This window comes from Rissa tridactyla, chromosome 7 (assembly GCF_028500815.1).
Source record: "Rissa tridactyla isolate bRisTri1 chromosome 7, bRisTri1.patW.cur.20221130, whole genome shotgun sequence".
NCBI lineage: Eukaryota > Metazoa > Chordata > Aves > Charadriiformes > Laridae > Rissa > Rissa tridactyla.
The window spans coordinates 53,634,955-53,661,686 of NC_071472.1; the positions used below are offsets into that span (position 1 = coordinate 53,634,955).

The window sequence follows — 26,732 nt, forward strand, 5'->3', positions numbered from 1 at the left end:
GCTATTGGCGTTAATACCCAGCCCCTCCTTCCCCGCTCCCCGAAAAGAGAGGATTTTAGTCACGGAACCGAGCCCGCCCCTTCCCTCATGCCGGGCTGAAGGAACGGCTCGCGCCAAGGGCGGGAAGGTCTCGCGCCCGCCCCCTCCCCTTCCCGCCGCAGCCCCACGTCCTCCCGCGTCGCTGAGGTCAGCACGCCTGCGTGGCGCCGTGACGCAGCCGTTGCCGCAGAAACGCCCCGCCCCTGCTCCCGCCGCCCCAGTTCTCCCCCCCCCTTCCCTCCTCGGCCTCCCCCCATCCCCGTCCCGGTGCGGCGCGGTCCAGCGGAGCGGCCGGGAGGCGCCTGTCACCTTCAGCGGGGCCGGCCCGGGCGGGAGGCGCGTGGCGGCGCCGCCATGGTGCTCATCAAGGAATAGTGAGTGCGGGGAAGCTCTCCTCCATCCCCCCCCACCTCCTCCCCGGTCCCCTTCACCTCTCCGGTCACCCCGGGCCTGGCGCGGTGACCGGCCGCGGCCCGGCCCCGCACTGCGGATGAGGGAGGGGGGAGCGCTGTGTGAGGGCCGCGGCGCTGGTGGGGATCGGGAGTGAAGGTCACGGCGGGGTGGGGGCGCCCCGGGAGGCGGCGGGCACCGGCCTCCCGCTCTCCCCCTGCGGCTCTCTGGTGCCCGGCCGGGCGGCTCGGCGAGCCCGGTGGCCCCGTTCGTGACCCCCATGGCTTCCCCGGCGCCGCACTGTGTGGGGGGGTGGGGGGGTGGAAGGGTTCTTCCCGGTGGCGCCGGGGGGGACACTGATGGCGCCGAGGGCCTCGCCGGTGCCGGGACCCGGGCTCGCACCCCGGCTGGGAGCTGCCGGGGCAAGGTACAGCGGTTTCTGTGGGAGTCAGTGACATCTTGCCCCCCCCCCCCCCCCGCCTTCTCCTTGTAACAGGGCGAAGTGGCGAGCCTGGTTTTGATCCCCCTCCTCTCCTTTAGCTGTGTGATTTCTAGAGACTCCCAACAAGAGAGAATGTGGCAGAAATAAGATAGCTCCAACATTTTTTTTTTTTTTTTTTTTTTTTTGATGTGGAAACCTCGCCTTGTAGTTCTTTGCTGTTCCTGAGGCTGCTGCGGTTCTTCTGCCCCGCGATGGGGAAGAAGGGGTGGAAAACGGGCTGGGCGAGATCTGTCGTGAGCGTGTGTAACTATTAGTCACATCGCTTTTCCCAGTCTTTCGTTCAGCTCCTTTATGCTTGCAAACGTGGTGTGCTCCTTTGGACCAGTGCACTTTGGCTAGGTGTCTTCGAGCTCTGCATACTGCTGCACATATTTCTTTCCTGAATTCTTAAGGTTAACTTAAGTGCATTCTTAACTTAAGTGCATTCTATCCTTTTAAACTTCTTTTGACTGATGGAAGAGGCTTTTTTTTTTTTTTTTTTCTTCCCCTTACAGAAGATATCTGTGATCCCAGTGACAAAGTGGGTTTTCAGGTCTCTGATTAGACACGTTTACCTACATGACGGTGTCCTCTTTATAGCCAGATCATGGACCATGGTGTGGATTTAAATGTTAAAACTATGTTGAGGGTTGTACTGATCCTTGTAGTTGTCTTTAAACTTGACTAACTTTTTTTTTTTTTCTCCCCCACCAATCCTTAAACCCTTGCTATTTTTGTCCAACAATAGGGGTGTAGAATTTAAGAGCAGCAGCAGAGCTGGTCTTTGTAACATAGAGCCACCGTTACCTTCTGCAGTGTTAAACTGGATAGCAGACAGAAACCTGGGCTAAGTGCTTAGGTTCAGGTTTCATCTGTTTTGTTGATTCCTATGAATTTAGTTGGTTAATGTACTTTTCCTGTTACAGCACCTGTCTGGTTTATTTCTGTTCACATTCATGTGTCTCTTTTATGCTTCTGTTTACAATCTCTTGCCCGGTACTGCAGTAAAGCTCACTTGCCAGTGAGCTATGCTACCTACAGGGTGTCTTGTAAAGATAGGAACATATGTACTTTGAATTTTCAGATTTCTGAGAGTATGAAAAGTTCATTTTGATGAGCGTCCCTTCCAAAAGTCATTTTACTTGATATTATCACTTACCTCACCAAATCAACATACCTACCTGTCTGTCATACTGCCTGTTTCAGAAACAAGATGTGAAGTGTAAATGTTAAGACTAAAGGTTAAAAGACCAGAATTACTAAATTTGTTTCTTTTTACGGGCTTCCGTTTCTATTTTCAGAAGGGTCACCAAACCTTTTAAGTCTTGTCATTAGCTAATTGTCCTGTTTCTTTTCTTCCCTTCTTTGTGTCATTATTAAGACGTGTGTGGCTCTAAGGATAGTCAAGGTTGCTACTGTACTTTAGAAATGAGCATTTATTTTTTACTTCTTGGGATTCCCAACTAGCTCTAACAGTTGCACGTTCCCAGTTATGTCACTGTATTGGTTCTTGGGTAAATCTTCCTTGATGTTGTATGTGAAAGTTGCCCATTTTACATGCTATTTGAGCTGGTTTTTGACTAAATCTCATGTTCCAGGAAGTGGTTGTTTAAGGCATGTAGAAACTACTTCTTTTGGTGTGACCTGGATATTTGAAGTATTTTGCTATTATTGTTTGATTATTTGTGGTTGCCCCAACATTGCATACAGGTAAATTCCTGCCTACCCAATGTAGGTGTTAAAAATTTAAGTGAGCTGTAACTGCGTGTCATCTGAGCAGATTATTCTTCCATCTCAGTGACCTCTTGTCACATCCTCTCTACTAAATCAAATGGGTATTATGTGCTCCATAGGTATTTTAGGAGACGTTGCAGAAATAGAGCAATATAACAAAAACCTGATGTCACATCTTTTATTGTCAGGCACTCTGTATCATCTTTTCTGTATGGCTGGTTGTACTGATGGTGATACAGAACGAGCTTTAATGTTTTCATTTGATGTCCTATCAGTCTTTCAGACTTACCTTTCATTTCTAGCTATCCATGTTTGATCATATTTTTTTGGTTTCAGGGTTTGTAAATGCTGGTTGAGGTCTTGCTTGCTTTCCTTATTTTGATTTAAACTGCATCGGAAGACCTTGAGGAGAATCAGAGTGTAGAGACTCACTTCCCTTTCCTGTGAAGTGATGATAATGATACTGACCTTCTCTGCAGCTGTACTTCCCTTTGCTGTCATTTGAGGCAGATTATAATCTGGGAGGGATCTTAAGTGTTCTTCATAATTTTCAGGCCTTTGATATGGCAGGCAACCACATCATATAATTTCTCATACGTTGAGCAAGTTCTGTCCCAAAGCTAGGAGTCTTTGTTCCTGTTGCTATTCCTGCAAAGCTTTTCCTCTGGATCGTGTTGAGCAGTCTTCCCTCCTCCTTCTTTATCACTTGACTACCTATAAGTGTTAGTCATCCCTCACATTCTTTGTTTGCTAGGCTAAAGGAATTGTAAACTATTTGACTTCTTTGTGTTTCTGTTTCTCTGTTCATGAACATTGAACTCTAAGATAATACTCAGATCTAGCGTCTGCCGGTTTCCTAAATGGAATTTCATTAGCTTACATCAATCTTTTTATGCCAGGTTTTCTAAAGAAAAATATTTGAACTCCATTCCAAAGCCATTGTTTCTTCCCTGCTTCTTGGTCTGTTGCCTTATCATCCTGTCCTTCTTTTCATTCTCATTGCAGTTTTATCCAGTTAACTAACCTAATGTCATGCTTGATGGCATGGTCTACCTGTGGAAATCCATTTTCTTGGTTTTTGGTTGTTTTTTTTTTTTTTTTGTTCTCCCTTATGTAAAGAATGCCATACTGAATTGGACCAAAGGTCCTCTTCCATTTTGCAAATATCTAGCAGATATTTGTAGGAAACAATATATAAATAGTGAGTAGAACCATTGTTGTTCAGTATATCCTACCAGTAAGTGGGATACAGACTTCCACGAATTGATCAAATCCCACTTTAAAATTGCTTATACTTCCGTGTTTGGCAAGGAATCCCATAACTTAAGTGTGCGTGATGTAAAGAAATATACTTGACTGGTCTTAAATCTGCTGCCTAATGATTTTTATTCTGTCCTGAGTTCTGTTGTAAGACATAGTCATTGTTCCTTCTTCATTCAGTTTTTCACACCATTCATGACTCTCTAATGCTCTACCATATCTTAACCGTTTAGCTGTTTTCTCTTCCAAGCTGAAAAGCCTAGCGTAACTACTTTCTTCTCACACACTTGTTCTGTGTCCTCTTTGAGATGAGGTGACCAGGACTACATGCAATATTCAAAATGTTGATGCAGGAGAGATTGTAGTGGCATAAATGTCTTTTTTTGTGTGTGTGTATGTATATATGGTGTTCCAGTTTCTGATGATGTGTTTACTTTTGAACTGCCACTGAGCTGATGTTTCCAGATGTTTTTCCATAAGGACAACATGATATTTGCTGGCAATAGCTAATTTGGGGCTTATCAACCCCATGTGTTTGGGGAAAATGAGTGCCTATAGTGCGTTATTCTGCTTTTATTGACTCTGAACTTCATCTGCAGTTCTCAGTAGCTCTTTCTGCAGTACTTTGCAGCCAGCATAAAGTGTTGCTGTCATAAGTAATCTTGCACAATCGGTAAACTTTTGCCCCTCTTGCAGTTTGTTTTTGTTGTATCTTGCTGGTAACGTTCCTCTAGTGTAGAAAAAAAATTCAGTTTTCAACAGTATTGCTTTTTAAAAACCAGCTTATTAATAAAGAGGACTTCTTCCTGATCCCATTATATCCTAATTTCTTTGACACTAATTCCCACAGAATTGGGAATTCTTCCACCCGTGGTAGCCATATCCATTTCATATCCGTATCTTGCTTTGGTTCCTTGTTTCAACATCATCCTTACTGAAAGCAGAGGTCAAATACAAATCTAGTTTTGGAGATAGATATAATATTTTTTAAAGCCTTAACATGCACGCATCTTTATCAGCTTTAAAGTTACTGTTATTCTTGTCTTTTTCAAAAAATCTCAGGGCGACTTCTGGCAGTTTGTGTCTGTAGTCCAGTCAGTTGATTCTAAGAGGCATTCAGGAAACCACAGTGTGTGTGTGTGTGGGGCGGGGGGGGGGGGGGGGGGGGGAAGTGACTCACGTATAGAAATGGTGACACCTTCCTTTGCAGTCAGCTCTGAGAAAGCCTTCTGTATAGTTCTCTATTTGGTGTTGTTTCCTACTGGATAGGACATATAAGCAAATTGTGCGATGGCTTGTGACTGTCACAGATCTCTGCAAAACTGTCGAAACACATAGCAACGCTCTACAACAACTTGACGAGAAATAAGATGTGACTGTTGAGAAGATGTAGTGAGAAGGAACATGCAACTGTTTTGATGTTGTGTAGATTTGTAGGCTGGTAAGTTATTACCAGTAAGGGTCTATGAGAATTACACAGTTTTAGTATAGGATTGCAATTATGCTATATCATGTATTGTTTCTCTTTGAGGCTATTATATAAATGGTCTTGGGACTAAAGAGTAAGTGCTAGGGATGCTAGCACTAGGTGGATGCTGGAATACTGCGGGGAGGGGAGAGGAGTGTAGCCATTGCTGTGAGGGATGCGTCACGTAAATTTTGCAGCTGCAGGGGTATTTGTTAACTTTCTGTTTCTGTATTCCCTTTCAGCCGCGTTATCCTGCCTGTGTCTGTGGAGGAGGTAAGTCCTTTTCTTCTTGCTTCCTTTCTTTAGGACTGTAAATAAACTTGTGATCAAAGCAGTTTGTATGAACAAAAACTGGAAAATGTAAGAGAAGGATATAGCTGTCTTGGGGACCCCCGTGAGCTGTTAGTCATTCACCATCATTTTGACCAAATAATTTAATTTTTTTAAGCCTGAGGGTACTGATTATCACTCCTATAAAGTACTTTCAGATGTGTTGATTACAAATCTTGACTTGCCAGATTGTTCTAAAGTGCAGTTTCCTTTTGATTAATACTATTGTTCTTTTTTATATTTTTTTTAACACAAAGAGGAAGCTTTAGTACAAATTTAAATTACCCTTTAAACTTTGTTTTGCCAGAACTCTTCTGTTTTAAACTCTTAGATGAAGAACAACGATTTCTTCTGACTTGTGAGGCTGGTATAGCAAAAGAAAGATTGTGTGTATCTTTCCTAGGACTCTTTAAGACCTGTCTTCTCTAGCTCTTACAGAAAGAGATCTTTTTGTTTAGGTGAAGCTCTAGTTGAGAGAAGAAATGTAGTTTATAATGGATGTGATGATTTTGATCACCAAACTGGCCATGGAATAGCTGTGTAGAGTCTGTGGCTGATTCCCTCTGTTTTGTCTGAGAGTTGCAGTTTGCCTTTCCTTTCTCCCTTCTGTATTGAACGCTGCTCTTGCAGAGAATCCAACCATATAAATGTTTTCAATTTTTCAATGTTCATACCAGCAAGGTAGATCAGAAATTGAAACGACTGATTCTATAGCACTTCCGTAGTACATTCCTTCTTTTGGATGTATTTTTTTCTTCTTGTGATCCTTGGCTGTAAGCCTTAGGTTTGTAAGCTCTGATCAAGGGCTTGTTCTAACTCTTAGGGAGAGCTGCGATAGCAGCACTCTTGTTCATTTTTGTTGTCCCTGAACATAGCAGCTACTGTGGCATAGACAGTGGCGAGCTGGATCGTGGCAGCACTGTTTTAAGCATATCCCTTTTAAAACTCTCTACTATTTTGACAGGACACAATTTAGAACTTGATGTAGTGTGTTCCTGCAGCCATGAGGCTTTCTAGTAAAAGAAAAGCAGTGTCTAAGCTGAGTTCCTTGTTCCTGTGGGTCAGTCTGCTGTGACAAGCATCGCATGCTGGCAGAAAGCCTAGACCTCTGATCAGAGAGTGGTTTTGGGTCTACGTTCTATGTTAGTGCAAGAATGAGGCTGTAAACGCCAGAAGTCTGCCTGTTGCTTACTCCTTACCTGTAGCTTTTGTGTTTTCTGCATGAATCTGTTTCAAGCAATTTTAACAGAAGTCCTACTAAAGTATTAGAGCAGGTATGTTTGGATCTTTTATTGTGCACGAGTGCTACTTGTGAGGGGAAGTCCTTGACAAAGAAAGGACTAACACGATAAGCTTTATCAAATAAGCAAAGGATGCATACTTGCAAGTTAGAGAAAGCTAGGGGTAAACAGTGAGGTGCTCCAGAGCTCATTAAACAGAAGACCTTAGCCTGAATAACAGGACCTCTGCCTCATATGTCTCCTAGGTATCAAGTCATGTAAAGAGAAAGTCAAAGCATCAGTATACAGATTGTTTCTTTGAGGGGGTTAGACTGGATGGAACCCAGCACAGGGTTTTTCTGAGTTCCCTGATACTAGGATTAACCTTCATCCAGTTAAAACGAGTCCCTCGCGATACTCTTTTCCCTCCCTGGCTGGCTGTTCAGTGCCAGGCATGTTTGAGCCGTGTGTGTAGGCTGCCCGCATGGAAAACTGAGGTTTTGGGCGGTATGTAAATCTGTTGGTCTCTAGCTACCTCCTTGTCTGAGGATACCCTGTGGTCATCTGTTTCAGAAGATGTATTCCTCTCTTGTGGATCAGAGGACTTCCAGAGAGTTGAGTAACCTACTGAAAAGTCTATAAGGTGAAGAGCAAATAAACATCATTAGAAGAGAAGGAATAAAAATACTAGAGAGAACACCTTAGTGTGCTTGGATTGTGGATAGACTGCCAACTTGACCGAACTAATTTCTCACCAAACTTGCATATTGTCACCATGTCCCCCGAGTGATGCCCCTTTTCAAAGTTTGGTGGTTCTCATGCGATGGGCCAGATTTCAGGAACAAGTTCCCTAAGCGGAAAGAGTTCTAAAGTTCGCTTAGCTTTGCATATGTACTTATGTCATATGTGAATTTTAAAGGTGTGCTTAAGAAGAAGGGCTATTTTCCAATATTGACTCAAATGATGACTACTGCCTGGAGTTTGTGTATTGCTTCATCCCCCTTCCTGTGTGGAAAGATGCTGACACATCTGTGCATCACTTGGTTGCTGCACTGCTGTCTGTACTACAGAACAGCTGTTAACTGCGTTGCTTTCAAGGATTTCCTTGTGCACAAAACTCTTAAATAGGCCTCTGGAGACTTGTTGTGGCTCATAACTGTGTAGCCACTCATTAAGCATCTCTGGCTAGCAAGAGAACTTCTGATTTCACTTTAATATGGGCAATTTTTGCTCGAAAGGCTTAAGAGTTCACACCTTCTGCGTGGAAATTGTTGCCAAAATTATGATGCCAACACGTAAGATAGGGAATTAAATTAATTATGACTTTGAGGCATTGTAATAAGGCTGAGGGAGTCTTCTGTGTTGTTCTGCAATGCTGGGGACTCTGTGTTCAGTCCCCTCACCCCTAACAAATAGAGGTTACTCATTAGTAAAGAATTAAAGAGAAAACCAGTGATCAGGAAGACCTTGGGGAGATATGACTCAACGAATAAGGAGATCAGTGCTGAATAGTTAGCCAAGTAACTCTTAAGATGGGAATAAAATAGTGGAAGAGAAGCCCTGGTGATGACTAAAACTTGAAGGGTGGGATGTAGGAGTTAGACTGTAACAGACTGTCTTCTACTGGGAAACTCTGCCAAAATGTGGTCCTGCTCAAGTGCAGGCTTCAGGCTGCACTCCAGTATTGTTTTATACATTGTCACACTGCAGGCAGCAAAAAGAAAAAAAAAAACAAACTTATCGTATCTTAGGTGCTAACCTTTACTCTTGTACTCTGACCAACATCAGGTTGCACAGTGCCAACTTTGAGAGCGTGGACTTGAGCGGCTGCGTGGGTGTCTTGCCAGCTGCCACTTTGAAATGCTGGTATGGATTAGAGCTGTGTGTACACATTCTGTGCTGCCTCTTTGTTCCTCTCACATGGGAAGGAGCTTGCCAAGCACAAAGGACTCTTATTTATTAACTGTGTTCAAAGCTGCTTTCAGGAAAAAAACCTGTTCTTGGAGATAGCGACGTTGAGATCAGGCCTTCTGAAAGAAATTTGGTGTAATGAAGATATGCTGTCAGCTGTATGACAGGAGGTGTGACACAGATCAAGAGGGATAACTTCCTGCAAAAGTGAAGGTTTTCAGGAGCTCTCAGGTCTGCAAGGATAGGTCTGTCTGATACTTTGGACCTCATGGAGCCAGAATCTGTTTTTCTGGTAACTTTTGCAGGCAGATGCTGTGGGATTTGTTCATTGGGACAATTTTATTTGGGCCTTTTTCCTCTTTTATCAATGCGATTAAAGGATCAGAAATAACAGGGAAGATTAAATGGTGAAGATGCCAAACCAAAGGGCTTATCCTCTTAGTGTCTGAGCTTTGACCCACGTATTTAAAAGGGAAAAGGAATGAATGAGAGACTGTTACTAAGAGGAATTAGTTTGTGCCCCTGGAGACCTGTCCTGAGGCTTGCTGCAAAGCAAAGCCATTCAGTCCTCCCCTCTAATGCTGTAGTTGCCAAACTCATAATAAGTTCTCTCCTCTGAGCATACATGTGGCTCTTAGTCTACTAAATCAACTTGCTTCTAAGATTTCACAACTCTCATGTTTTGCTCTTCTGGAGGGAGGTGAGTATTCTGTTTTGTATGGGTCATCTGTAGGGAGTCATAAGGAAAGCAATGGAGTGTATGAAATGTCAGAAGGCAGAGTTGTGTTGCAGCCCAAAATCCAGACTGGAACTCAATCTGCTGGTGACGATGCAGGAACTGTCTGGCCAAGTGACGGATCCTTGTATAACCTGGGCCAGTACCTTCTGGAGAGAACCAGCAGAGCTGTTGCTGTTAGCTGGGAAGTGGTCTGTAGGTTGCTTTCCTTACAGATTACTTTTACTGGATAGCTGTTTGTTTTGTTTTGTTTTCAGGGCTAGTCTAACAGGTAGTCAGGCTTACTTAATATGCCCATGTGTTGAACTTGAGACTGTATAGGGCACTTGTTTAAATCCCTGTGCTACACTTTTTGCCCTGCCCCAGATTAACTGAGGCCAGGACATCTAGTCTTATTACTTTGGTTTACCATCTACTACTCTTCCAACAGGAATAAAGGCTTTCTTGGTCTTTGTTAGCACCAGATGGTACAAAACACCATAAAGCTTGGGTGCTGTTTTTATTTTGGATGCTCTGACAACAAAATTTAACTACTGTAGAAATCTTCCTGCATTGCTAAAGATGTACCAGCCCAGTGAAGTATTTCTGGGTTGTCAGCTTGGAGCAGTATTCCACTTTTCCAGCCTGGGTTTCAGTGCAGGGAGTGGTAGGTGCTATTCCTGATTCTGATCCCCTATGCTGGGGAAAAGGAAGAAGGCCTAAACAGCGTTCCATTGCTTTGTAGTTATGTTTTGGAGGCTTGGGGCTTTTGGTGTTTTATTTTTTAAATCATTGCACTTTTGATGCCTAAGACTTTGTGGGTTACCCTTTCAGACTGCCTCTCTGTACGGCCTTTGGCAATAGTTGCTGTTTTGCTCGCTTTCCGTTCTGAAGACTTAACTCTGTTAAGTTTGAACACTTCCTTTTGACTTGGTGCTTTAGTTTCTTTGTCCTCAAACCTTGTCTACTCATCTAACTTCACCTCAAAGAGGTCTATGTGAATTTTCTTCATTTGATCATATTTCTTTTGAGCCCTGCATCCCCTTTTTAGTTACCAGAATCAAGAGTGTATTAGTCTTTACATCTTCTGCGGTGAAGAGTGTTCTGTTTTGCTCATATTCTTGATTTTCTGGTTTTCCTCTGCTCTTCCCTGTGAAACATTTGGTCAGGCTTCTTATGAAAGAGATTGTATAGTATGAAGTAGTTTGAGCGATTCCTGGGAACTAATGCTGCCATTTTGTCAAAAAAACCTCATGTGAAGTTCTTTAGGATTCTTCTGGATAAAGTACCATATGCTTATTAGTTTAGGACTGGCAATGCATTATTCTCCATTTTACCTGAACAACTGGGACACCTGTTTGCCAAAAAGATTGAAAAACAATGGATTTTGATACTGTATGTTTTACTTTCTCCTGAGTTTGTGTTGGTTTGGAGCTTGGGATTTAAGGGTTAAAGGTAATTATCCTATTGGCAGTGCTTTTCTCTTAACTACCACTCAAGCTTTCTGTATCAAAATGGAATTAAATGAGCTGCTTATCTGGACACACAAGTGGATGTCCTTTTCTCTGTCTTCTTGCCAGATAATAAATTTATCCTTGGCTGCTTCTGATAAAGTTATTATAACTTCTGCTAAATTATAGCTCTCACAATAATGTGTCTTTAACTTCTTTAGTATCAAGTGGGACAGCTCTATTCTGTGGCAGAAGCCAGTAAAAATGAAACTGGTGGAGGTGAAGGAGTGGAGGTCCTGGTGAATGAACCCTACGAAAGAGATGGAGAGCGTGGGCAGTACACACACAAGATCTACCACTTACAGAGGTATGTGAAACATTTTATTCCCAGAGTCGGGCAAGGTTCCTCGGCCAGGAGGAACTGGAGGAAGATGCAGTAGGGTTGCAGCAACTGTGTAAATCACAGATTATGTAAAGGCTGAAAGACATGGAGGGTAAGGCAGGAGTATAACAGTAGCTGGCACATGGTATAGCTGGCAGTGAGCATCACTGATATACCTGTATGACCCAGTAAGTGTGGCTGTTGTCTCAAGAAAATCTGGCTCTGAGATCTTCAAAGCAAATACGATTCTGTTACCCAGTATTTTGTGACTTGAATTTGGCTAAAGAGCAGAATGCCTCCTAGATTCCAACCTGTTTTCAGCTGCCTCCTTTTTTTTTTTTTTTTTTTCTTCTTTTTTCTGTCCTTTATGTTAAGAAGGTTTAGATTAGCCTGTCCACTTCAGCAGTGGATTTCCTCTCTGGAAATCATCATACTGGGTGTGGGAAGAACCCCACCAGTTCCCCCAATGTGCATGTTTGCAAGACTAGTGCCTGCATTTCAGGTGACATTCTGCCTCTCTGAGTGTCTGGGCCATAGCTCTTGTTACATGTAGTTCTTATCAATGCCTTCCTATTTCCAAATTCTGCAGCAAAGTGCCAACGTTTGTGAGAATGTTGGCCCCTGAAGGAGCTCTGAATATACATGAGAAAGCATGGAATGCCTATCCCTACTGCAGAACTGGTGAGTGTGTGGGGAAGGACTGTGGATTGCTGGCTTTTTGGTTTCACGGGGGACAGGGGGAGGGTATGAGGGGATAATGAAGGAGGCAACCAGTAGGGAAGCTGTTTCAGCTCTTACTTTAGATTTTTGGCCTCTAAGCCCTTTCTGTGGTCAGGTAAAGCAAAATACAGTGTTGTGAAGTTAAAAGAAATGCCCGTGTTTGATGTGCTACTCATGAATGACAGTGGAAGAGAACAGACCAAGAAATGGCTGTTAGTCCTACTAAAGGAACAGGCGTGTAACACTGGTGAAACGAATGTGTGAGGGATGATTTTGTGTACTCAAGTGCAGCATAACACGGTGGGGAAAAAAATGGAAGATGCAAGAGGGGAACAGGGAAGATCTCGGTTGCCTCTTGCGTTAGTGCAGTTTGATGAGAGCAAGCGTTACACGATTGATATTTAGTCAACTGCAGGATCTGAGGTTAGTGGAGGTTGAACAGGTAATGCTACAGTTCCCTCTTGACACAGATATCCAGATCTCATCCAATAAGCGTAAGGTGAATGCATCTGTAAAGTCTGGGGTGAAGCTCTGGAAGCTGTGCAAAGTGGTGAAATAATGTCAAACTCATTTTCTACAGGAGTGTTTCATATCTTATTTACTCACTGAAGTTATCAGCCACAGTGTTTAACCACTACTGTTTTTCTGGGTTTTGTTGCTGTAGGAACTGCAAATTTGACTCTGCCTCCAAACTTACGTAGTATTTTTGGCTGTATCTTATGCTGTTTGTATCTTTGAAGGCTACATTTTCTGCTATTTGGTAGTGGTACAGTTGCTATGGAGACCGTAAACTTAAAAATTCCAACTGCTCTTGAAACTCAATATAGAAAAACTTATTTTTCGATAATTTACTTAAGAGAATTTTAAAGGAAGTGTTTTAAAGAAGGAAGAAGATTTGCAGTGGGGGAGGATAACATTACTTCAGTATGTGACATGACATGCAGCAGTCTAGTAGAATGGATATTTCAAATACAAAATTCAGATATTGTCATCATTAACTGCAGAATAAGTTTGTAGTGTGTCGCATAATTCAAGATGCTGAAACAGAGTTATTTACAACCTATGTTTCTCATTTTTATGCAGTGTTTCTTGCTGCATATTAGTTAAATTAGCTAGTAAATGTCTAGTTTATTCCATGCTAAGTACGCTGAATTGGTTTAAACACAAACAGCTCTTTCATTAATTCTTTAAATTGTGGAAACAGATCTGACTAAGTTGACTCCAGTAGGTTTTGTTAGACATAATGCTTAGCTCTATCCTCCTCCTCTTTTTCTTCTCTACCAATTTCTAGAAACAAAGGTATGGAGTTAGCTTTTGTTGCTCTTAGCTGCTTATCCTTTGGTTACACATTGCTAAAATTCTACTTAAGTGGAAAAAATGTGATACTAAAATCAAGTACAAGACTTTGCAGCACAGAAAGAAATAAATTTCAGATTTTGGTATGCTAGAAATGGTAACATAACAAAAAAAAAATCCTCAACTGTAATAAACACCAATACAATATGAGATAGAAGGTGCTTTGTTGTGGGGGTTGGAGCAGAAGGCAGTTTTTATGCGGAGGCTGACAAATCTGTTTAAAGAATCTGCCAGCCTGACGTGAGTCAAGAAAAGCTCAGAAAAGTTGCTGAAATCGTCGCTTGCTGGTACTGGGCAGGAGGGAAGAACCCGTGTATGTGCTGTAGGCTGCCTTGTGCGTTCTTTTACTTTGGGACACGCTCGGGTATTTTGGTTGCACGTGAAAAGACTTGGATGGCTTCATGCGAATCTTTGTGCAACACGAAATGCCGTGCTGGCTTTCAGTCCTCTCACTGGAGTTTGAAACTTAAGAGCCAGGACACAGGAAGAACTAAACCTGGTTTGACTGTGTGGGAGTTGTACCAAGGTGATTTGAGCGTGCTGCTCTACTGGACCACTGCTTAATTGCGTATCAGCTATCACATACAGCCTTTTAAGTTTGAATAAAGCCGTACTTCTAGTTAATTCCGTATCATGGTGTTTTTTTAATTATACGAGGTTATCCTTCTTACCTTTCCCTATATCTCCTCTGAGAAACTCAATTATTACTTTAATATGCATACTATATACCATGATCAAAGAAGCACTGCAGGTTGCGGGAATTTTAATGCCTAGCTTATAACTTCTTGCAATTCTGCACACTTTTTTGTGCTGTAATATGTTGTTTTTACATACTTTGAACGGAAGCCTTGCTTTGCTCCTATGAGAGTATGAACTGTAAATGAGATTGTTGTATGCATTTACAACTTCAACAGTAAAATTGAAGTTAGGATTGCCTAATAGTTATAACCGTGGGCTGGTGCCAAGGAGAACAGTGTTCTTGGTTCTCTTCTGCAGTCTGAATTAAATATTAATGTTGCTTAAATGTTTTTAGAAAAGCAATTTGATGTGTGTTCCACTCTTCTGGGTGTCAGCATGAGATGCCTGTGGCCAAATGTCAAGAAATTGAGAAGTTATAACTGCAGCTGAAATGTGTAGGAGTTGCTGCTGTAATACCTCAAGTGCAGGCCATAATTTGTAGCAAGCTGAGCATCTGAGTTTTAATGGACATTTCTAAAGAGATTAATTTGTTTGCTGTACAAATGAAGAGTCTTCCCCACAGAGAAGAAATTAGGAAGGTGAAGAAACCTGTTTTAAGGCAGCTGCATAGTCATGGTGTATACTCATGGAAAAGCAGCTTGTCATGGAAAGGTGGGAAGGCTCTTGTTTATAATTACTGATGGTTTATTCAGCATTTTGTGTGGACTAGCAGGAAAAAACTCCTTGCAGAAATTATGAAATGTTCTTTGAGATGAAAGTCAGCCTTTTAAAAATTAGCCTCAGCTCTGCTTGCTTGTTCTTGTCCTCCTCCACCCCAACACGTCGGTCTAAATAATTAGCCTTCTGTAAATTGCTGTAAAAAGCAATTTTCAAATGGTTGGGGGTTTAGAGCAGTCCAAGGCCCAGCAGTAAGCAATTAAGGTAGCTGGATGTGCATGTTAGATGATAAGGGAGGTTACTGTCTACAGGGTGTTGCATTGAAACTCACAAATTGTAATAGTACCTTTAAACCAAAGTTGCTTCTTAGTAAAGCCCTCATGTTAAACTCCAGAACAAGCCAGCAAAGTTCAACTCTAGCTTCAGACATCCTTATTCTTAGAGTAGAATTGCTAACGTACTCTCATGGCTCAGGCAGAGCAGATGCTGACTGTTACAGGATCTTTAATTGCTTTTCTGTGTTGAATAATTGAGCTTTACTATCCAGGGAGTTTAGTTACCATGAGCAGTAGAGATGCAGAGGGTCTGGTTACTGCATGCAGGAGCGACGAGGTCTGCAGTGGCCTGAAATCCAGCATGTGTTCGCTTCAGAACTGCGGAGACGTTCCTTATCTGCAAGCTGAGAAAGGATTGGTAAAATGCCGTCAGCTGAACATACTTATTCCATCTTCTCATCCAGCTGGCTGGAGTCCAGAGAGCAGAAGTGGCAGTACATAATTAATTGCTGCTCCTCTGGGTTTCTCCAAGTCTGAGAATTTCCAAGAGGAGTAGGGGGTGAAGTTAGCTGATTTTTATCGACTTCTAGGGTTTTTTCCTCAGTAGTATCAGCAGCCCCCTGGGAAGCTGAAGTTGTCCCTGTTTTGCTGATAGTGGGAGGAGGGCGATGGTTGCTGTACATTCTTTTTTCACTAAAGTACTGTATCTCTTTCTTTTCATGTGTTGATTTCTTGGACCAGTTATTACAGTAAGTATTGTTTTTACTGATGATCTATGGAAGCATGTCTAATGTCTGCAATTAAGTGTTCTGGGTATAAGAAGCTCTTTAGCCTGAGCTGAAGGCACTTTAGCTTTTGTCGTTGTGAGATCATGTAGATTAAACCCCTTACCAACTGTGGCATATCCACAAACACTTTGTAACTAGGGACAGAGATTCTTTCTTTACGGCGGCAGTGCTCAGCTTTACAAATGGGAATGTCCCATTGCTTAGATAAACTGATTAAAACAAAGTTAGCTCATACCATTATGTCCCCTCGAGTAATCTGTCTTCCGAATTTGATATTTCCTTTTTACATGCTCAGTGTTTCACTGGCTTGTGCTTTTGTTTCTACTCCCTGGAGGGAGGATAGGGTTACCTTTGGAAGTCCTTTTCTACTCACAGTAATAATGAGAAATGGAAAGTCTTTTGCTTACTTGGCAGAACTGTGCTTCTTGTCCCTTCCCTTTCCAGTGTCTAAAGCCCTCAACACATCAGTTGAATGTTGTTCATTTGAAGAATTGCATCCGAATATGTACTCTGTGCTAGATCAATAATCTCTTTGAAAAGACAATTTCTGCCTAGTTAACTTACGTTACCCCTTCTAAACTCTGAAGAGTGTGGCAGGTATTGTCCTTTAAAGAAAAAGCTATTTATAAACTCCAAATGTCTCTCTAAAACAATGGAAATTATGTGGGGGTTTTTTTAGTGAACAACTTGTGGTTTATTTGATCTTGCATATTTAGTGAGCAAACAGTTTTGCTAAAAGCAATGGTGTGTTAACAGATAATTCTGAAGTTCCCTAAGTCAAACCCCAATCATTTACAATTCTTTGAGTTGACTTTCCTAATGCTTATCTAGCTAATAAGAAGACAAGTTATATATCCAAAGAATAACAAGAAGCTTTATTTTGATGACAGAATGAGTATATGAAGGATGACTTCCTGATCAAAATTGAAACCTGGCATAAATCAGATCTTGGAACACAAGAGAATGTAAGTACTTGTGTCATGTATTTTATTCATCTCTTTAATGTCACAGTGCTGCTTTCCATGCTAGATTAGAGGATTGCTGTGTGGAACTGTCTAGTTGCTGTGTTCCTGGATTTGAAATGCTTATCACACTGGTAAGGCAGAGACTCCCTTCTGTTGGCTTCTCCTATATGCTGAATAAAATCGTCCCACAAACGCTTGTTCTGTGTGAGCACCTCTACTTCTTTAGACGATGTCGTATTGTGTGTTTCCCATGGTGTCTTCTCTGTACGTGGAAAGGGAACACTGGGTGTCTGCGTCTCCATCTGTTTTTTTCATGAATTTTTTAATGATTTTTTTTTTTTACGCATCAGTTACATTAGTCTTGTACTTTCACTGCAGGTTCATAAACTGGAGCCAGATGTATGGAAGAATGTAGAAGCTATTTATATAGACATTGCTGATCGGAGTCAAGTACTTCCCAAGGTATGGTAGGTGGGTAAGAGCTCCCTAGTGTGGGAGGCCTTGTGCTAAAAGAGGGATAACGTACAAACTGTGTTCCCAGGGATGGTCACAGGTAACAGGACAAATGAGAGGATGGGAAGAGGAAAGGCATTCCTTAGAAGTGTTGAAGCAAGCTAGAGGAAGAACTCTTTTAAAAGTTGTGTCAATACTGTCTGTAAAATGCCTTGCTTAGCCTTACAGTGCATGTGAGAGTGTATATATGTAGTTCTACAGCATTGCAGATGACTCTAATGCTTGAATAGCAAGAAATTGCACTGCCCTTTCCATACAGGACCTTTTCTAAACTGCCTCCTTTTTGAAACTGACCCATGGCTTCACAAGTGTATCTTGAAATCACGTAGCTAATAATTTTTTCTAAGAATCACTACAGTTACTGTGAGAAACCAAGGGATGTTTCTGTACTGTACCATAAAAAAACCCAACTATATAAAAATGGAATGTTGTTTTGAGTTTACGCACTTAGTATTTCTGATACCGTTCAAATACAGCTGATTTACCTGTTCTCAAACTTGGCCTTGGGTATTAAACCAGAACCAGTACTTATTTTACCTTTTCTTTCCAATAAAGATGAATTGGTAGAACACGAGTAGCATCTATTCCAATAAGTTAGGCGGGTATTAAGCTGTATCTGTAAATTCAAACTACTCTCAATTAAATGCTCTCAGAGAGCAAGGAGAATTCACCTGGAGCAGAAGACTCCTGAAGAAGATGCTACCAATTGATCACTTTTGGCACCAAACTGATGATGATTTGAGTTTGTTTTCATTTTAATTGAACGGGGGCTATGAGTAGAGTACACAGTCTTAATCCAAGATGCAGAAGGGGAACGCTGCAAATTATTTCCTGTGCAATAGGAGGCATAACTGATGCCTCTTTCTTTTTGGTGGTACTGTGAGTTTGACTGTACTTGTCTTCTAGTGTGGAACATGCGAGCATCATACTGATACAATGCTGGGAAAAATACTAGATACCACTGCTCCAGAGAGCTTAGCTATTTTCTGCAGGAGCAGTGTTTAGCTCCCAAAGAACGAGTGGTTACAGGAAACCTGTCCTGAGGGTTTACAGGTCTTCTGATAGTCTTACCCCAGAGGAGTCCTTACAAAGGTCATATCAGCTTGTTACCACTTCTTCACATAGGTCTAGGACACATCACAGGGGGGAGAAATATGTTTCCTTGAAGAGTGCCTGACCTAATGTTGAAGTCTGAAAGCGGTAGCTCTTAAGAAGGCAGTTAGAGGTTAGTCTTTGCCCACCAGAAAAATAAATCCTTTGTGACAGTGAGCAGCTGGGTAACAGCAGGATAATTTGTGTTTAATCTTGTGTGTCCGTCCAATAGGATTACAAGGCAGAAGAAGATCCAGCAAAATTTAAATCTGTCAAGACTGGACGTGGGCCTCTGGGTCCCAACTGGAAGGTATGTATCGCATGAGTTCAGGAACTGTATCAGCTTGCATGACTGAAGTATAGACACTGGGGCTTGGAGCCAAAGGTACGTGTCTAAAACATTGGATTCACTTATGGAGAAGGAAACACAGAACTCACCTGGTGATCTCTTCTGAAGTTAAAGGAAATGGAAGAGTTTGGTACAAACAGAAAGAGTTCCAAGAAATGTCCAGAGCTGTCTGGTGTTCAGCCCAAGGGTTCACCCAAGAGAATTCAAAGATGAAATAGCTGAGTTATGAGCAGCAGTGTTTAACCTTTCACTTAAATCCTTGGAATCTGAAGACTCTAGAAGTGCAAATATGATACCAGTCTTTAAAAGGGACCCTGAATGGGATCTGGGGAGCTACAGGTATGAAAATCTCATCTCTAGCATGCAGACTTAGTAGAAACTGAGGCTGATATGATTCATTTGGGAAGGGTGGATATGGCTCCTGTAAAAGGAAGCAGGAAAGTCCGCCTTACAAACCTTGTGGAGTTTTCTTTAAGGCTGGATAATTATGTGGATGATTCAGATGATATAATCTATTTCCAAAATGTTTTAGATAGGAATTTTGTCAAAAGACTTTTAAGGAAACTAAATAGCCGTGGCATAACAGCGCAGATACTGAAAGGCATAAATTTAATGGAATTAAAAATGGAGAACAGAGGAGAGGAAGGAATGGTTTATCCTCAAAATGGAGGGAAGGCCACCTGTGGAGGAAACTAGGGTCTGTTTTCATCATGCTCTTAAATACCCTCGAAAAGGGGTGAGGAAAGATGTGACAAAACTTGTTGATAAAGTACAGGTAAGGTGTGAGGATGCACGATGAAGAACTGTAGAAAGACTTCAGAGTTAGGACTGAAGGAGCTGTTTTCCTGGAGACATTTAACCTGAGTCCTGAAGTGAATATCTTTGTGTCTTTGCAGAAGGAGCTGGGGAAACAGACAGATTGTCCATACATGTGTGCTTACAAACTGGTAACAGTCAAGTTCAAGTGGTGGGGTCTGCAAAATAAAGTCGAGAACTTTATACAGAAGGTAAGTGAGCTCTTTGGGGGGAGATGTGGAAATGAGGCATGTTTCATCTCCCCTCTGCTTTAGCACCTCAGCTTCTTCAAATAGTGTATCCTGTCTGGAGATACTAACTTGAAACCCAGTCATGTCACCTCAGGCCTCTGCCTGATATACAGCAATCAATTAAAGCTGGATTCAGTACGCTTCTGATCCAAGGTTAGGGCTGGCAGATTGTTCTGTGAATTGGCCGTTTTCACTTTCATGCATGAAGGTAAACTGGCTGCTTTGTGTTGTTTAGTAGATCAGCCTGAGAATTGCAGACATTTGATAGTTGATTTGTGAATGATGAGATGATGCGTGTATACTAGGGTTCTTTACGTCAGGGGCAAGACATGTTTTTGTGGGGAGGTAGCTAAACTTCAGTTATCTGATCCTAATCAGCTGAGGAGCTTTCTGGCAAGTCCTAGAGCTCTAGTCATGTTTCCCTCTCCTAGTCTGCTGCTTGAAAAACCTGTGTTAAAAAATAAGCAGATGGCAGGGAAGCTTCATTAACTTAAAACATGAGTAATTGGTATCCTAAAAAGAGCTTTTTTCTGTGGCAGAGTTCATAACCCATGAACTGCAGTAGGATGCTAGACCTGGGAATCAGTACGTGCAATTTTTCAGGCAATGCCATGTTCCTGAAACGCCTGTGACTTCAGATCATGGAGACTTCTTGGTGGTTAATATTGATAAACTACAGTGCTGCTTCTGCAAAAGCAGTTTTCTGGTGATATAATCTAAAGAGAACTCTAAGGTGGAATGACCGTGCTGCTGCAGGATTTCAAATACCTGTAACAAAAGCCCTGAACAAAGCAGTGTCTTGAATCCCTTTCTCTTTCTGAGTGTCTCTTCAGCCACACGTTTGTGTCAAAGTAGTCAAGCTGCTTTTGATGAGAGCAGGTTATTGGATGTGAAACCATAATTGATAAAGCTGAAGTGTCCTTCCTTAATGAGAGCTTTCCAAGAGGCATTGCATACCCCTGTCTAATGTAATGATTTTTGTCTAGCTTATCTCTTATAAAATGGAAATAAATTGCTCCTAACTTGAAGTACCTTGTGCACATTAGTTACCTCTGATGAAAGGTTTTCAGCTGTGGAAAACAAGTTTAGGCTTTTTTTTCTTTTTAGGTCACTGCAAAAGGAAAAGGCAAGATCAGTGCGTGTCAACCCTTTACACTTGCTAGACTTCAGTTTTTAGCAACTCAAGGAGTATTTTTTAAATAATTTTATTATGTTTCTCCTTTTTTCTGCACCTTCAGGCCAACTATCATGTTCTAAGCAAACCCAACCTAGACCACTTTATTCAGTCAGAACAATACTGTCAAATCAAAGGAAATTACTAAAGCATTCATTAATTCTTTCAGTGTGCAGTGCAGACTGCTGTCTAGGCTTTAAGAAAAAATGCGTTTCTCCAGGGATTCAAGGCTCTAGATATTCTGCTAAAAGAATAAAAATTAGGTAACTCCAGTTTCCAATTGTGGCAGCTCTATAGAAAGGTGGGCGAGGGAGCTGTTTCTTCAGTGTGCACATCTCTGCAAATTGTTGTGATCCGGTTAGATCCATATTAATTGCCCTATGAGTAAGCTCGCTTGTATGTTTTATTCCTCCTCCTTTTGCAGCAAGAAAAGCGTCTCTTCACAAACTTCCATCGGCAGCTCTTTTGCTGGCTTGATAAGTGGGTTGATCTGACTATGGAGGACATTCGTAGGATGGAGGAGGAGACGAAGAGGCAACTGGATGAGGTCAGTGGAAAAGCAGGGCAGGTGTGGGTTGTGTGAGGAACTGCTTCTATCCAGTACAGTAGAGAGAGGAAAGACTGCTGCCTTGTCATAGCACAGTGTGTATTGTCCACCTGCTATTTAGGTCATGCTGCTTGTGGTTTGAATGACTGGCTATGACTCTGTTGCGCTGGCATCTCCTTGTAATCATTGTGGACTTCCCCTTCTGTTTGTTGTTGAGCCAATAAATGTATCGAACCACAGGTAATGAGGGTATAAGTGGCAACGATTCATTTACCGCTTTAGTATCTTCTATTAGCTTTTACCCAAAGCTGAATGGTCATTTTTATCCTCATTAGTTTCCAAAAAACAGTTAAGTAAAAGGATTTTTAGCTCTAAGTATTATAAGCAGGTGGTGGGGGTATGTAACAGGGTTCTTACTACGAGAAATGCAAATACGGTAATGAGTACATTGTTCCGTGATTTGTGTCCTGCACTGCACCCTTCTCTTCCTTCATGCCTCAGGATATTTCATTATAGTTTCATGTACACTCTGCCCTTTGGATAATGGTTGCAGATCCCTGGCAGACTTGCAGCTTAATCAGAAATGGTGCCTGCATGTGCATATTCACAAAAACTGATTTGGGATGCTCGGATATAATCAGTGTCTTACATAAAGGAGGTAGCCTAATGTGTTCCTTACCAATAAATTTGGAGATAACATCATGTGAGATTCGGTACTTCAATAGTTTTTTTTTTTCTCTTTCAGATGAGAGAAAAAGATCCAGTGAAAGGAATGACGGCTGCAGATGACTAACGTGACTTCTTCCTTGTGCACTGTAGGTATCAAGAAAGTTTGACAAAACTCTGTATTGCTTTATTTAGGAGAAAAAATACATTTGGGTGAGAAGGGATCCTGTTCATAGCTTCTGGCGAGCAAATCTGTGGTATTCGTTGTTTTTATAATGAACTTGTCTCAGTGGCAGGTTAAGTGAGTTTACTGTCCTGTTTCAGAACTATTCTAAAGAAATGTTTGAGTGAAAAGTGTAAGAAAAACGTGTTAGAACATTTTGTAGACTTTGCTGCTGTTCTTATTTCTGTAATGCATGTGTTACTTTCCCCGACTGGCAGAGAAACTTTCATCGCTCCCAAAAGAATAAGTTGGACCTGGATATACTTAGAATACATTCGGAACTTGAAAATTCCTTGCAAATATGCTTGGAATGTATTTCTCACATTGTTTGTTAATAGTATTTACTAATGGGCCAAGGCCTGGAGCAACACTTGCACGTTGCAGGAGAAGCAGCAATGACAATTTTAAAGCTTTTGACTTGTTTTGATCTTATTTCACTACGAGTATGCTAAATTGGCAGGGGAGGGACAATCATACAGGAGGGTATATGTCCTTGGAAGGAATGGGGTGGGGCAGAACCACAGCTTTTTCAAGGACTGACTGTTGACCTCTGCTTGTCCTCTGTTACCTGCTGGTTGGTTGGTGGTAACTGAGGAACACAAGGTGAGGGAGTGTGTGAAGGGGGTGTCTTCTCATAGATATGTTTTAATTTTTAATGCAACTTAAACTTTTTTAGTTTCCTCTTCATTCGCATTTACTCTAGTTCTCAGAGAAATGAGTTGGTGGTCTTCTCAGTTGTATTGTAGCCTGTAGATCGTTAGAATTGCGATCTCAGCTTGTCATTTTTAGTCTATGTTGGAAATTCTGCTCTGGATTAGTGCTGAAATGTCATGAGGCAGCGGTGTATTGCCATTGTCTGCACTGGTGACAGTGTGTCTCACGTTTGCTGTCTGAAGGTTCAGTCTCACACTTCTTTTAGCACACTGCTATTCCAAAGTGGTTCTAAAATGTTCTCCTGTTGCCTGTTTGTTTCAGTTTGCAAGACAGTCATCAGGAAGGCCCGGGGAATCCACGCTCTTGACTGACGGACCATCTCTGGATCAAGCCTTTCTATATCCAATCGGCAGGCGATTTTAAATCTCCCATAGCTAATTCTAGATGCCCCTTAATATTGTGAGCAAATAAACCGTCTGGTACTAAGCACTCCAATGTTAGCACGTATATGAAGGAGGTAGCTCCTTGGAGACGTGTGACTTAAGAGATCGCTGTATTTACAACTCCTCCCTCCTTTTTTTTCATTGTGTTCAGACCAATTTCCATGTGGCTCTCTTTGATTTCCAAGTGACATTTTTAGCTAAAATAGTCTTGTGATGTGGTGACTTAGATTTTTTTTCTTTTTTTTTTTTTTTTTTTTTCCAAGTGGGATAAACTGCCACCTTTGTTCCTGCCCAGCCCTTCACCATTCTTTGAATGTCTATTTGGAGAGGGAAACTGTCAGTATTTTAGAGTGCAAAACTATTCCACAAAATGCTATGCTCTGATCCTTGCTCCCAGGGTAAGAAATTTAATAGCATGTAATCTGAATACATAATCAGGAGTAGCCAGATATAGTTCTTGGTCTGTGATGAATTGTGATGCGTTGCTTCTGCACGGCATTACTTTGTTCTGTCTTAGCATACATGAATTAAAGGCTGCGCAGAAGCTGCATTCAGCGTCCCCGTGCTAGGGCTTTCAGCACATAACTGTTGAGTTTCAATTTAGTGGTACGTGGTCCCTTTGGCCCATGTAGCTATGTTGTCCTTCAGCTGTGTGTGTGTCCGTCTTACAAAATCATTATGAAAAGTTGCTTGACGTATGTTGCAACTTCCTGGTTATTTACTAAGACTTCCCAAAACTTAACAAAGCTAAAATTATTTTGACTAATACTAAGGTGATTCTCCCTGGGCAAATTGGAATGTAGCAAAAGCTGGTGTACAAGTAAAGTCTTGGCATCTGATTACATCCAGGTGCCTGGGTCAGTGGTTCTGCTCAGCAATAATATTCTTCTGATTGCAAGACTGACTAAAATATCTCCTTTCATGCTATAAAAAAGACACTTAGAAAGACCTGCAGTTGTTTTTTAGGGTATCTGTCAGTTGTTATAAATTACAAAGGATACTGTTAATGTAAAGAGCTCTGGTTATTTAATGAACTCAAATACTTACTGTAACTATCCTTACGTTGATATCAGCTTTAGACAATCAAATAAGTAGAACAGAATCAAAGAAATGTTGCTTTATTAAAATACATATGAGGAAAAAAACCACTTTTTTTTTTTTGCTTATGCCTAAGGCCCAATGTTTGATTTTTTTTTTTTCCCTTTTTTTTTCTAGTAGTAATCACTTCATTTTCCACTTCTGTATTTGGCAGCACTAACACGAAATACTGAATGCCAAACACAGTCGTGGGTGTATCACCACTTTTGAGGAGTCTTCTTGGCATTCTGGTAATACATCCGACTCCTTCAGCCCTTCACATTCCTGCAAACAGGAGATCCTGAAATGATCCCAAGCTGTGCTGAACAAGTCCGTGCTGGGATCTGAACTGTTTTCAGTACGAGGGAAGATGAGGCGTGCTCTGGAGGGAGAGGATGGCGTTTGGTTTCTGGGGAGGGGGCAGTTTATCCCTTTATTTTCAGTTTGTTATTTTGCCTTACTCATGTCTAAGTGCAATAAGCTCTGAATTGTACCAGTAACTCTGGCAGGCTCTTCTCAGTGACCTCAGACGGTTTTGCGGGGTGGGGTTTGAGGGATTTTTAGCAATCTCACCAGGTAGAAGTAAAACAAATTTACTGTAAAATAGGTGAAGAAACTAAATTTTAATCTGCGAGGCTATATGGGACCAGGATGTTTTGTGGCATCTTCCTATAGCTGTTCAAAAGTATTAGAGGAGTGTAGGGGCCCCACTTATAGTTTGTTCAGTTTAAAGTATTTTTAACTGAGAATTTATGCACTGACTTCCGTTTGTGTTTGTCGGTTATGTTTTGAGGGATTCTTACACTCAAGGACAACCTGAGAATACACATAGCACACTTGTTCTTTCAATTTGTGTTATCCAAGAGGCTTTCTGTCCGATGACACTAATCGCTATGGAAGCAGATTGTAACATTCCACCATGCAAACCTTTCTGTTTGATCCTCTGATTTTAGAGTAAGAGCTTTTACACAAAGCTTTCCTCATTAGTGGAAAAACTGGGGGGGGGGTGGAAATAATAATAATGCAGGAGCTCTGGCCTGAATACTTCCCCCCTCCCTGCCCCTTGCTTTTTTTTTTTTTTTCCTTCCAATTTAATCCACGGTGAAAGCATCCCTCAGCCTTGGGGTAGATAAATCCTACAACAACCGTTGGGTCTCGATGCTTGGTTCCTGCTAGTGAGCGTAGCGAAGATCAGGCACCATTTTGGCTGTATTTTGGCTTTGGCAAGAGCTCCTCGGCCTGCTGGCTCCCGGCAGGGCGATGGCTGGGCTGCGGGTGTTGGGGGGCTGTGGTCGTGCCCTGACCCTCTCCCCACCACCCTGGGTGGGTTTGGGGGTGATGGCTGTGCCCCGACCCTCTCCCCACCAGCACTGAGTGGGTTTGGGGGTGATGGTCTTGCCCTGGCCCTCTCCCACCCCAGTGCTGGGTGGGCTTGGGGGCAATGGCTGTGCTGTGGCCCTCTCCCCTCACCACACTGGGTGGGTTTGGGGGCGATGGCCATGCCGTGGCCCTCTCCCCCCCCCAGCGCTGGGTGGGTTTGGGGGTGATGGCCATTCCCCGGCCCTCTCTCCCCCCAGCACTGGGTGGGTTTGGGGGCGATGGCCATTCCCCGGTCCTCTCTCCCCCCAGCACTGGGTGGGTTTGGGGGCGATGGCCATGCCCCGGCCCTCTCCCCCCCGCCCTTGGTGGGTTTGAGGGTCCGAGGCTGGCACCTTGCCTCAGGCCGGTTTGCTGGGGGGTTTGCCCCCTGTCCCCACACCGCAGCTCTCTGGGTTCATCCCCGCTGGGCCTCCCCGCCACATTCTGGGTTCATCGTGCTCTTTCCTTTGGCGACACACACTTTGTAGAATGGGTTAGATTTATCTCGTTGTTTCTTTAAATGTGAGTTTGTGCCTTTTTTGTCTCCTAATCTTCCAATACCGGCATATTGGAAACGAAATCTAATAAAATACTAGACAGAGCTTCACGCCTCCGTGTCCTTTGTTGCGGGTGCCGGGGATGGGGAGGCGGGGGTGCAATGGCCGCGGTCCTCCCGCCCGCCGGGCGGCGCCCTCCTCCTTCCGCAGCCCGTCGTCCCGCCCCCTCTGTCACGCGGGCCAATGGGCGC

At 42.5% G+C, this 26,732-nt stretch overlaps 1 protein-coding gene across 1 annotated transcript; it reads left to right on the top strand.

Annotated features, from left to right (window-relative positions):
- The first annotated feature begins 261 nt into the window (after positions 1–261).
- On the top strand, positions 262–26,586 carry PITPNA (phosphatidylinositol transfer protein alpha). Its single transcript, XM_054209309.1, has 11 exons — positions 262–413; positions 5,615–5,645; positions 11,221–11,366; positions 11,971–12,070; positions 16,767–16,841; positions 17,220–17,303; positions 18,679–18,756; positions 19,692–19,802; positions 21,440–21,562; positions 22,308–22,377; positions 23,427–26,586. Exons 1-10 carry the CDS (start codon positions 394–396, stop codon positions 22,353–22,355), a joined length of 816 nt encoding a protein of 271 aa, XP_054065284.1. The 5' UTR covers positions 262–393; the 3' UTR covers positions 22,356–22,377; positions 23,427–26,586.
- Positions 26,587–26,732: the final 146 nt, after the last annotated feature.

What these genes read in the sequence shown, in the direction of transcription:
- PITPNA (XM_054209309.1), top strand. Translation starts at nt 394, where the DNA reads ATGGTGCTCATCAAGGAATA. An exon ending in AAGATCTACCACTTACAGAG is followed by an intron (nt 11,367 to 11,970) that starts GTATGTGAAACA and finishes CAAATTCTGCAG; the next exon opens with CAAAGTGCCAACGTTTGTGA. An exon ending in CTCTGGGTCCCAACTGGAAG is followed by an intron (nt 18,757 to 19,691) that starts GTATGTATCGCA and finishes GTGTCTTTGCAG; the next exon opens with AAGGAGCTGGGGAAACAGAC.